At 44.6% G+C, this 12,382-nt stretch overlaps 2 protein-coding genes and 1 long non-coding RNA gene across 3 annotated transcripts in view; 1 reads left to right on the top strand and 2 right to left on the bottom strand.

Annotated features, from left to right (window-relative positions):
* Nucleotides 1-1,506: 1,506 nt before the first annotated feature.
* Nucleotides 1,507-4,208, bottom strand: LOC106894218 (chromosome unknown open reading frame, human C15orf61). Its single transcript, XM_014952760.1, has 2 exons — nt 3,858-4,208; nt 1,507-2,088 (listed from the first exon to the last, which is right to left on the bottom strand). The coding sequence occupies exons 1-2, from the start codon at nt 4,189-4,191 to the stop codon at nt 1,961-1,963; spliced, it is 462 nt and encodes a 153-aa protein (XP_014808246.1). The 5' UTR covers nt 4,192-4,208; the 3' UTR covers nt 1,507-1,960.
* Nucleotides 4,209-4,383: 175 nt separating this feature from the next.
* Nucleotides 4,384-7,811, top strand: LOC106894220. The gene is made up of 3 exons (XR_001413236.1): nt 4,384-6,614; nt 7,044-7,119; nt 7,695-7,811. It is a non-coding gene; the product is annotated as an uncharacterized LOC106894220 (long non-coding RNA).
* The window catches only part of IQCH (IQ motif containing H), a 105,201-nt gene continuing 99,934 nt past the window's right edge, over nt 7,116-12,382 (bottom strand). Inside the window, exons 20-21 of the mRNA XM_014952761.1 lie at nt 9,335-9,443; nt 7,116-7,984 (exon numbers count right to left, since the gene is read on the bottom strand). Coding sequence (XP_014808247.1) covers nt 7,883-7,984; nt 9,335-9,443 — 211 coding nt within the window. The 3' untranslated portion in view covers nt 7,116-7,882. The remainder of the gene's footprint in view (nt 7,985-9,334; nt 9,444-12,382) is intronic.

Genomic DNA, 12,382 nt, shown 5'->3' with positions numbered 1-12,382 from the left:
TCCCTCTCAAGTAGTGTGAGGGGTCACAGACGAGCCCTAACGAAATGACCAAACGATGCTATATTCGCACTCTGCCCTCAGACATCTTCCAGTTCATCCTTTCGCATGATCAACTCCATAAGAGCAAGAGGTCTATTGATTTTCATGTAATACAAGAAAATATTACATTTGCTTAATTGTTACACGGCGAGATCATTGAACAAGAAATCAAGCCTCTATTTAATGCTGCAAGCAGCACAGAATTGCAGGAATCAATAGGGCAGTTTGTCAAAGATGTTCTCTAAGGAGACTTGCCCATCACCGTATGGACAAGGAGTCGTGTTGCCTGCATTTATTGAAAAACAGGTAAGCAAAGTCAGCAGTACCCATTATCAGAAATCAAACAAGCTGCAGCGAGTGGAGGTGCAACTCCAATGAAGAGCTGTATTTATAGTCTGGTAATTAAAAACCATTTTATCAACCCTGTGTTGAGACTAAACCTTTACAGCAAGGTATTGACCACATCCGTGGCAATGAATGAGCAGTATTTGACTTTAAACTTATGAGCTGCAGTTATTTAACTTTATCCAATACAGTGAAAATCAGTTCTAGAAAAATGCCAACAGTCATTATTAATGAGGCTTCTTGTAATACCTCCTCTTCATCTTTGAGACCCATTTAACTTGAGTCAAGAATATTCTCCAAAATCAAATAGAACAATGCAAGCACTTCTCTAATTAAAGTGTTACTTAGTGTTGCTTTTAGAAAAAACACTCGTGTTGCTTCATTAAGTGGGAAACAGTTCCGTTATCTGGAATTAAGTAAAAAAAAGTATTTAAATTAAGTTATATTGTAGTCATAGCTTGATAACAATTTTTTTAGGAACGGCGATTCCCCTCCAAAAACAGCTCCTACCCATTTTACATTTATTTATGAAAATCAGAATAATCAATATATGTCACCAGGTGTGGGATTCAAATATACAGTGTTATTTGCTGGCACTAAAACTAAGCACCAGTAACATACCCTGTACAGGTGTCTCTTGCTTGAACTTACTATCCAATAATTCCATATTTCTACTATCCAAGTAATTCCCTAAAAGCTATCTCTTTGCTCAGGTTTCCAACTGAATGTAAGCAATTCCATCATTATATGTGCCTGTTACAGCTGGTCTCACTTACAGCTGGAGAAATCAGTTATTTTGCATCAAAAAAAAAAAAAAGAGGGTAGTATTCTTCTTATTCTCCTGGATTTAATAAAAATATCAGCAATTTGTAAATTAGCGCAACATAAATATTCTGGATTACTTACGTTTTGTTCTTACCTATAAAGCAACCAAAATGAAAATAAAAAAACAATGCAGATATCTGGAGTTTAAGATTAAAAAAACAAACAAATAAGCATAAACCATATTTTAGATATTTTATTTAAATATAATTTGAAGAAATGTGATACAACCATTTTTAACTTCTTGGAGTGGCATTTTTCCAGAGTATTCCAGGTACCTGTGAACAGTCAGTGCCATGGGTTCATTGCAACTATGACAATTAACACATTGCAAGACACCCACCCAGAGTCTAAACCTAAGCAGCTTCATCTTTTCAGAGACACGTTCTGAAAACGTCTAGTGTATTCACAGTTTCCTTGCCCGCACGCTACAATTCAGTTCCCTAAGTTGGTAAAATTAAATTATCACAAGCTTGTTCAGCAGGACCAGTCACTGACTTAAACATCAATTCTAACACTCTTAGAAATATTAATTCTTCTCCCAAGGCTTCTACTTTTTCAACTTTACCAAACTCCACAAAAATATATGTTTTACAACCAAAAAGTCCACGAAGCTTCCTGAAGACAGCATGTTATGTCAAAGAATGCACTGTAAAAAACAAACAGTTCAGTTCTTTTTAGGCAACGGGAGCAGGCGTTTGTAGCAGCTGTAACACAGAAACCCACCAAGGGACCGGTACCGGGGGGCTTGATTTCAGTACATTGCGCCTTCGTCTTCTTTATTTAGAAAATAAATAGTAACTGGGCCGTGACTCGTATGAACAGTCTCTGTGACACTGACAAAGAACCAGGAGCCAATTCCGTACAGTAAAGTTGGGATGCCTAAGAAAAGACAAAAACACGTTACGTACAAAGATAGCAAGCCAGGAAAATTAAAATCGCCTAATAACGGTAAGGAATAATGAGTCCAAAATGAAATTAGAGGAAAAGCTGCCTTATTAACATTTTGCCTTTCCTGAAAAGCTTGCAAGCAGGTATCAGAACAGAGCACCCTTCCCGTGCATCAAGTACGCAGGACTCAGAGGCAGCTCAGGAAAAGCAGCAACACAGGAATTAACAGAAAAAGAAAATGGGAGGACAGCAGTGTGGAAGGGGTGAAACACGGTCACGTATACGGCCCCATTTCTACCGATTAAAGGTAAATAATATCTATCTGAACACATGGACACAAACTCCCTGGGCATCCACTTGGTCACCAGTTCAGGGTTTATGTATCAGCAGAAATGGGAAGGAAAACAGGCAGTGTCTTCATGGATCAACATGAAGCTGTTCCTGGGAAAATCGTCGTCACGACCAGCAGCTCCAACAGGACAGGAACACGTAGAAAGGTGGATATATATAAAAAGTGCTGTCATTTTTAGCACTGCAGAGTTACCCATCTAATACAGGTGACAGTATTTTACCTCGAGGGGGGGGAAATGGAGCTGGATTTAGGCCCTGCATTCAGTACAGTACAGAAACACCCAATTTAGCCTGCTTTTAACGCTCCCCAAGTGCTTAAGCTCGATTTTCTGAGAGGAGGGAGCTGAGCAGACTCTCAGTGGCGTTTGCCAGTCACTTCCACAGGAAAGGTGTGGGGCAGCTGTGAGGGGAGCGGGGAGAGGAAAGGTCTGACTGCCGAGGGAAAAACAAAATCGGATTTAAAGTCATTATTAAGAAATCAATCTTTGTGATTATCTTTTCTTAGTTGAAAAGATCAAAAAATGAAGATTAGCTGACATATTTTGCAAAAAGAAGTCACCGAAGACTTGCAAAGCCAATGAATTTGTTTCTTTTAAATGAAGTATGAAAGCAAGAAACTGATGAAATTCGTTATGCGACTGACACCATTGAAGTAAGTGTTGTGTCCTTTACTAAGTTTTGAATAATAATGTATTCCAAAACTTACCTACTGTTATATTAATAAGGTATTGATAGAGCATTATTATTTATTTATATTGCCGCTGCACTTTGGGCTGGAGGGGTTCAAGTCCCCTACTCCATCAGTCACTGTATTTTAAGAGGGAAGAAATTACCCCATTTCTAAGAAACAAACTGTTTCGTTTCACCTGGCGCTCCTGTATTCGCTTAGAGGAGAGAATTCCATCCACGGGAACAGAACATAGAATTTTAGATGGAAGATGACCCTTTTCCAGCCGAAGCGAGCCATGTAAGGAACGAGCGGTCGCGCCTTTGCTTTAGGGCGGTTTAATTTTCCACCCTCGCCGAGCGGGCACTCGGAGAAACCCCGAGGAATATCGATTTACAGCCCGGCGCCCTCGCCGCCGCTGACAGGACGGGCAGCTTTTAATCATTCCCTTTCCCTCACTCCGCCCGCTCGCAGCCGGCGGGAGCGGAGGACGAGGCGCCTCAGGCGGACTCACCCCCCTCAGGGGCCCGGAGCCGCCCGGCAGGTCCCGGCCGCAGCCCCCGGTTCCCGCCACAGCCGCTCCCGCTCCTCCTTCCCCGTCTCACCCGTCCCGCCGCCGTCCCTCCTGTGAGGGGCGCAGCCCGCCCGCCTCAAGCGCCTCACGCCGCCCGCCTCACAGCCCCGCCAGGTAAGCCGAGGGGAGGGAGCCCGCCCGCCCAAGCCGGCCCGGGAGGCGACTCACCGGCGTTGAGGACCTTGAGGGCGGTGAAGGCGGCGTTCTGCAGCGCTAGGTCCTGCGGGGCGGCGCGGGAGCAGTGGTACTTGATGAAGGGGAAGCAGCCGGTGCGCAGGATGTGGTAGTTGGCGCCGTTCACCCGCCAGTTGAAGTGGGAGAGGCCGAACTGGTCGTTGCGGACGGCGCTGTACTTGACGCAGTAGGAGGTCCAGTGGGGCAGGCCGCGCTGCCGCAGGTGCTGGCTCAGCACCTCCGAGGCGGCGGGACGGGGCGCTGCCGCCGAGCCCCGCCACAGCAGTAACCCCACCACCGCTTCGTGCAGCCGCCTCAGCGCCCGCATCCCGCGGGATACCCCCCCCCGCCCCCCTTCTCCACCCCCGCACCGGCGGCTCCGGTCCGCCGCGCCTGCGCCGCCTCAGCGCCTGCGCCGGCCGGAGGGCGGGAAGGGGCGGCGGCGGCGGCGGGGTCACCTCGGCGGCGGGACGGGGCTGCGGAGCGACGGGGGTGGCTCCTGTCTGTGGGTGCGGAGGAGACCGGGGTAGTGCGGCTGCCTGAGGAGAGGGCCCGGGCGAGGGGAAGGCCGCGGCGGAGCCCTCTGCGCTGAGGTGAAGGCGGCCCCGCGGGGCGAGGGGAGGCTCGTCCTGCCCCGCACGGACCCGATCGTCCCCCCCTGCGGTGGGGGCGAACCTCAGTGCTCGTTAGGACGAGTGAGAATATCGCAAAGAATCGTGGAATTACAGTTTTAGGCAGGGTTTTGTCTGCAGGCTGCGTGCCGGCCCGAACGGCCTCTGTGTCCCCGGCGTCTCGCAGCATGGAGCGGGTTAACGGCGCCCGGGAAAAACGGTGGGAGATCGGTGAAACCTGACAGCGATGTCTGTTTTAAAATAGTTGTTTGAGAGCGTTAGACCCCTTCGAAGAGAAACACCGTAAAATCATAACCAACAGTCCGTGATACGATCTTTCTAAATAAAAGCTAAGGTTTTGAACCATTAAACAGTCTATTTGAGAAAACAGGATTGTACAGAAGAGTAAACTGAGAAATGGGAACAGATTTTTTTTTCCTTTTAATAATTGCAAGCAATATCTCAAACTCAGCAATCTTAAACCATTGAGCTATGTAGTATGAACACGCTAATTAATCAATTACTCCCCAACAACGTACCCTGTTTATTTACTGTAATGTACTACATGTGTGTAGAACCAGTAATTATTAATCATCGTCAGAAACAAATTTGACTCAAGTTCACCTTCCTATAATTAACAGAGCATACAATTGTCTTTAATATCTTTCTTTATTAGTGGTAGCAATGGCTGGGGAGAGCAGAGGAGCTGGACTCGGATGCTGTGGGTCACTGGTGAGGGGCTGAACTAAGGTGTTACACCTGAGGAGTGATATTCCTGGTCAAAACTACATCCCATGAAGCTATGGCCTATAAAGAGGACACATGACAATGACTTTGATTTTTAAAAGTATTTCTTTCAAGACATTTTGCAGTTAAATTTGTATTGATCTTACAGTGCAAGAAGAGGGGAAAATCCTTCAGACTCTGGCCTTGCACTAGTTAAGGGAACGTAGGTGCATCTCTACTTGCACAATGTGTGCAAAAATGTGCTCAGAGTTGTCATTCCAAATGTGGAAACTTGAGCTGAATGTTTTTTGGTTGGGCTTTGCTTTTTTTTTTTTCTCCCCTCAAGACTTTAAACCCAAATATCTAAAAAGGGAGACCCCGTTCCCAGTTTGAACTCCAGGTAATGTTCTCTCAGGAGAAGGACCTGAAATGGGTCGCAGATGCCCTCAGAGCATGTCAGTTCTTGCAAAACCAAGATCCGTGTGGTGCTGTCAGCCAAACACACGACTTCATTTGCAGCTCTGGCCCATCAGAAGCACAAAACTTTTATTTTCATTGTCTGCATCTTCTGCAGTTGATACCAAACCCCACTGCCCCCCATCTCCTTCTCCAGGCATCCAGCCACGGCTGGGGAACCAGCCTGGGCTTTTGCTGTCCTTACCTCCAGAATTCTGGGGCCATTTCTGATGAGCAGCCACACCTGGGCCACCTTTTATCTTTCCATTCCCTCTTGCTCTGCCTTCTTCCCAGTTCTAGATCAGGTTCTGAAGAGTGCTAAAATTCAAGCTACAGTTCAAGAGCTCTATTATTCCTTCAGTGCGTTGGAACAAATAATCCAGTTGTGTGAGCAGCAGAATCGCAACTGTATTTCTAACTTTTTTTTTTAAGATTATAATTTATTTTTATATCTGCTGTATTGTTAAAAAAAATACATTTTTGGCACCAGCAGCATGGGAGATGAATGTGAGAGACTGCAAAGCAGTTTCAATCCTTCCATCAGCTCAAGGCTCAGAAGTGTTAATAGTAATTAAAAACTTTTTTTCCCTCAAAATACATTTCACACTTTGCACGCGCTGAGAAATCTCTCTCACCACGGGAACTTTCAGATCACTTGTTCCCTGAAAAAAACAGGTACAGTTTTCTTTTGTCAGAAGAGAACAAAGACATAAGGAGGTGCAGGTTTCATTTACTCCTAGGACAGGGCAGTCGATTAAGTGCCAGTGAACTAATGAGCCTCTCAGACCTTATGTTGCTCTGGCTTGGATCAAGGCTTCCTTTTCCTTAACCCTTAAGAAACGAGCTGACTCCTGGGTTGAATCTGCCCTGCTCTTCTGTGCCTCCTCCTCCTCCTCCAGGATGTTGCTTCTACTGACCAAACTGGGACAGGATACAGCTTGGATGGGAAGGAAGGAAGGTGAGAAATCTCCAAAGAGCTGCTGAGCAGTAAAACGGGAGGGAGTATATTATAAATGTGGTGAGGAAAAAGTCAGAACAACGTATGTTCTGCAGCCCCTCAAAGTAGAGCAGAGAACAAGTATATCTTACCTACTTGGAAGAACTAATAAGCAATTATACTGTGCTTTTTGGCATATTATTTATCAGCAAGTGAGAGATTATTGTTGTACCTACCACAGCCAAAAATACCTGTTCCTTTCCTTTCTAAGCATACAGAATAAAGACTTCCAGGAATTTCATTCCTGGCTAAATTTCACATTAGAAAAATCCATGTGGGCTCTGGTATCTCCAAACCCAAGACCAGATTGAGATGACATGTAAGAAAGGAACAAAACCAACCAAACAAGAACTAAACAAAAATACTCTCTTCGAATTCTGTTTCAAACAGGGATCGACGTTTACACAAACATTCTCAGTCTGCAATTGCTGTGACCCAAGGAGAAGAGAAAAAGGCTAACACAAAGGTAATGTTTAAAAGTAATGGATCAGAGACTTGGGCAGGGGAAAAACTGGGGGCTGAGCTGCTGCAATGGCTTGGTCACGTTCACTATTTGTCTTAAAAACTGGTTTTCCCTGACCTCTTTGGGAAGTAACCCCAAAGATACTCGCCGTGTGTGGGACAGTAGCGCCCTGGGGAGGGAGATGCACTCTTCTGGAGGGAAATTTAAAATGTCTGTTGGAATGAGATGAGAGATTTGAAGGACAAAAATAATTTTACAAACATAACTGTTGTTCTTTAACAAGAATCTGGGTTGCTGGTCTTAGCTATAAGGTGGTATTTAAGTCTATTTATTGATAGGGAGAGGAACACTGGGCCTACCTTCCTGCTGGAGGCCTGTGTTTTAGCAGACAGTGGGTTTGAAAGGGAATTGAGGGTCACAGGGCTCTTCTCAGTCCAGTGTGATTTCATCTGATTTAGTGACAAAGTGTGATCCCTGTGTAGTCTATTAATGAGATGTAAAAACAGATACTGCACTTCAGGAAGGACAGGGTGAACACCAGGGGCATTTAACTGTTACGATCCTCTGCTTTTCAACAGTTTATTTTTGTGAAAGAAGGGATATTTTGAACCATGAAACCATTCTGAACTCAGAACCCACAGCAACGTGCCATCTCAGTTAATATTACTTCACACACCGACGCAGAAGGAAAACCCAACCTGTTCTTACAGATGAGAAAGCATTTCCAGAAGCATAAAGAATAAGGCATTTAAACATTTCCCGTTAACTATTCTTTCAGAGCATCTGCTTTCGGAGGTTGCTCTTCTTCCAATTTCAGTTTGTTTTCTGCTGTAATTCCTAGAATTGCTTCAATATCTCGAATTGCCATCTGTAAGAGATTCGAGGAATACAAGTTATTTAATGGGCATTATAATGAAATCCAGCAGCCAAAACGCACAGCTGGCTGCACTTGCCTGGAAAAGGTAACCAGTGTTACACAGGACGTGATGCTCCCAGTGGATTTACTATTACTTTGGGGATAGTTGGGGGAATTATTAGTAAATAGGACCAAATCTCAGGTAAATAAAAAATACAGTTTGTTGCAATTTGTACTTCTAATTAACTAACAGGTGTTATGTTCTGCATATGTAAATCATTGTTAACTCACTATGAAGAGTTCCCTTTCAGATTTTTCTTCAATGGTTGCTTTTTATTCCCTCATATTGAAAAAAAAACCCAAGGGGGGGGTCTTGTTTGTTTGTTTGTTTATTCTGTAACATGTTGAAATTTAATTATATCTTCTCTAAAACTGTCAGCTGGTCAGAGGAAAATACAGGCAGAGTTAGCACAGGAAGGAATTTGATAGAAATTACGTTAAGTGATTTAAGATACCAGCCTGTACCAGTGCTCCCCTTCACCTTTCTACAAAAGGTTTACAGATGGGACCTTAAGAACTTTTGATGAAGTTAAAGGTGGTGTAGTTTAGCAAAAGAACTCCCTCGGGAGGGTTTAGCTGTTGTCTGGAATCAAAGCAGCATTGTAAGGAGAGCTCCTCGCGGGGCACGGGGTTGGATTCATTATTGCTTTGCTGTCTCCTTGAGCCAGCCAGGTCAGCGCAAAGGAGCTTCCCCCAGCCAAGGTGGAGGCTCCTGGGGGAGCATCCCTGGTGAGAGGAGCCCCCGTGCTTTGTCCTGCCTCCCCCCAGAGCATCCCCCAGCGCCGAGGGACGGGCACTGGGGGCACATCCAAAGGGCAGAGAAAAGTGGGAACTAAATTGACTTGTGAAATTGATGTGAACCAACGGAAAAAGCACTCAGTGGTCGCCTGTATGAAAGAAATCCGTGTTAATAATCTAAGGAGCTATTACAAACTGAGAAGTTTGTTTCTAATTTAAGATTTCTACCCTGGTGGTGTCCCTTTAAAATAAATCAAACAACTGCGACAGAACTGTCTGAGGCAGTGCCAACAGCTCCTTTGCACTCACAAAGGACAATCAGGAGCATTCCATTAAAAAAATAATTTCACGCTAAAGTACGTCTCTTTTCAAAGAAAAAAGTTTCAAACTTAAATTTAACTAACAGGTTCGTTGGGAGACTTACTATATTGACCTAGACACTGTAAAATACACACCGCTAACAATAAAAAAGGAATGGTTTAGCACTTGTTTATGATCCAGCATGAGGTATTTTCAGCCCTTGTACAGAAATTACCCAGGATCGTTAGTTAATTAACACCTCACCTTAAAATTGGTCTCGCCTTGCATATTAGGTGCTGATATTTCTTGATGGATGATGAAGAGATTGCGAGCAAAGGTCATGAGGACCCCCTGGAGATCCTCTCCGATTGTTCTGTTAATGATATCCAAACAAATGAGTTTACCAATGATTCCCTTCGCATGCTTAAAAACAATCGCCCTCTCATTTGTGCCTGTCTGCTGATGGAATTTAATGAGTATTTTCAATCTCACAAGGTGGCAATCTTCAGGGAGATATGAAAGATGAGGCTCCATTTTAACTTGTCAACAGGAAGGATTTGTGTAATAAATAATTTTTATTAATCAACTTTGCAGAAGTAAGCGGTGAGGTTTCAGCTACCGTTGAGTTAGGACTGAGGCAGTAGAACACTCAATATCCAGATTAGTTCAGAGGAGCTGTTGCTTCTGCCTACAGTTTGTGAGAGAAATTTCAGCAGTGTCAGTGTTTCTCAGATCGTAGCCTTTGAGGCTTTGGTTTCTCAGTGGTCCATACGGGCTCAAAATATACGATATTATGGAACAGGATATGAGGTACAGTAAATGTACCTCATTTACTGACTGGTAATCTACAGGATATGAGGTACAGTAAATGTACCTCACTTACTGACTGGAATGGACAGTAGATCTCCAGTGTAGTAAAATGGATGATAATTGACATAGATGTTTCAGGTATTTCAGTGCTTTTATAAGCCAAACTGTTATACTCTTGAAAATATTTCCAAGTTAAGATAATGAAATGGCATTAAAAATCTGATGGAGGACACACCTGGGATCAGAATGTGTAGCAAATACCTTTGAGGGTATTCTGGTAATATATTAATAACTGCCAATTCAAGCTGGTGATCCAGGGGGTCACATTCCTTACCAGTGGAGCTGATGTATCACTCCAGAGGAGTTAGGAACACTGCAGGCAGGATCCAGTGTCTCTAATATAAGGACTCTGTTTCCAAGGTACGTGGGTAACGAAGTGAAATGACCCCAACAGGGACCAGCCCATCCAACAGGTCACTGACCCTGAAAAGGGCAGGTCCTTCTCCTCCCTGGGCTCCTCCCCATCTATCTGGCAGAGCTCTCCTGCCCACTATATGCCCCTCTACGGGCTGAGTCTCAGCCTCACAGAAACCCAATCCAATAAAAGAAAGCTTTTCTGCTGAGTTACTGAGCTGAATCAGCTCCTGGAGAGGTGTAAAAGTACCAGAGACCCTGCACGAGTGGGGTCAGGAGGGAGGAGGATTTCATAGCTGGGGTCAGGGAGGGAAAGGGCTCACCTTTCAGCATCACTGGGCTCTTAGGAGATTCTGCTGGCTTATGGAACACTTTCAGGTGCCTAAATCACTGTCTAAATGGCTCCCGTAGATATTTTACAGACTTTTGTTAAGTGATTTTCTTTCAGATTTATCTCACAGCTCAATCACGGGTGAGGGCAGTACAGTGTAGGAGTAACAGCTTTCCCCAAATCCGACTCCTCGTGCGCGGCCACAGGAGCCCAGAACGGGCTGAAAGACTCACAGCCCCAGGAACAATCCCTGTGCTTCATTTAGCCCGTCCCTGTGCTGGGGCAGGATCAAACCTGACAGGGGATTGTCCACTCTGTTACTAAACACTGTCAGTGACAACTGCACCCAACAATCTAATTAGTGCTCCACTTCATCTGAAATTTTTCTTATGCTAAACATGAGTCTTTCTTGCTGCCAGTTCAGTTCATTTCCTCTTGTCCTACTACTAAAGATACGGAAATCAGATTTTTCCTTCCTGCAGAGGCTTTTTATGTGCTTAAGGATTGTCAACAGATCCCACTTCTGCCTTCTCCCCCTGCCCCTCTTGCAAGTCGTGCCTTGTAGAACTCTGTTTTCAGTGCCTGCCTCAGCGCAGAGGGCAGGATGACTTCCCATTCTCCCAGGTTATAGCATTTACCTTTTTCCATAAGATCCCAACCGGCAGTTTGTGAACCAGCGTTAACTCACAGACCCTTTTCTGCAAAGCTCCTTGTTCCTCGTATTCATTACTGCTATCAGAGTGTCATTTCTTGCACCTGGTTCCAACTGAATGTAATTCTATTTTTCATATTGTTTCATCGGTTTGTTGAGATCATTTTGAATTCCATTCCTGCCCTCCAAAATACCTGCAGTCACATCCAGCACCTGAGGAAGCTGTTTTCTTATCCAGGTCATTCATGAAATGGCTCCAGCATCAAAGGGGTAACAGAACAGACCGAGAACAGGCCATTTCAGCCCCTCACTCATTACATCCTATTTTGGCAGTAAGTTTTACCTAAATTCTCTGTGAGGAGGGGCTTTCAATCAGTGCACAGTAGATTTGTGCAGATTGGGCTTTCTTAGACTTCTTGGGCGAGGGTCCTGTGTCTGAAGAATGACTGAACTGTGAGATCTGCTGTTGCCTGACCATTGTTGCCATTGATCCCTTTGGGAAGAACAGTATAAAAAGGCATTAAACTTCAGCCTTCTTTGCATCCTGAATAGTCAGGTTTTTAATAATGTTGCCTGTCTTACATCCTATTTTGGCAGTAAGTTTTACCTAAATTCTCTGTGAGGAGGGGCTTTCAATCAGTGCACAGTAGATTTGTGCAGATTGTGCTTTCTTAGACTTCTTGGGCGAGGGTTGTGTGTCTGAAGAATGACTGAACTGTGAGATCTGCTGTTGCCTGACCATTGTTGCCATTGATCCCTTTGGGAAGAACAGTATAAAAAGGCATTAAATTTCAGCCTTCTTTGCATCCTGTATAGCCAGGTTTTTAATAATGTTGCCTGTAAAAGTAAGGCTGTGCTAATCCCTGTGCTCTCACAGCTGCTGGCACTGATTCTGCCTCTTGTCAAGCTAATTGCACTCGGTCCTCAGCCTTTGATCTGAGCAGATTCCTGGACCATTTTGAATTCCATTCCTGCCCTCCAAAATACCTGCAGTCACATCCAGCACCTGAGGAAGCTGTTTTCTTATCCAGGTCATTAATGAAATGGCTCCAGCATCAAAGGGGTAACAGAACAGACCGAGAACAGGCCATTTCAGCCCCTCACT

The sequence above is a fragment of the Calidris pugnax genome, unplaced genomic scaffold, assembly GCF_001431845.1.
Source record: "Calidris pugnax isolate Ruff unplaced genomic scaffold, ASM143184v1 scaffold187, whole genome shotgun sequence".
Lineage (NCBI taxonomy): Eukaryota > Metazoa > Chordata > Aves > Charadriiformes > Scolopacidae > Calidris > Calidris pugnax.
The sequence above is the reverse complement of the archived record's forward strand: the minus strand, read 5'-3'. Positions and strand labels throughout refer to the sequence as shown.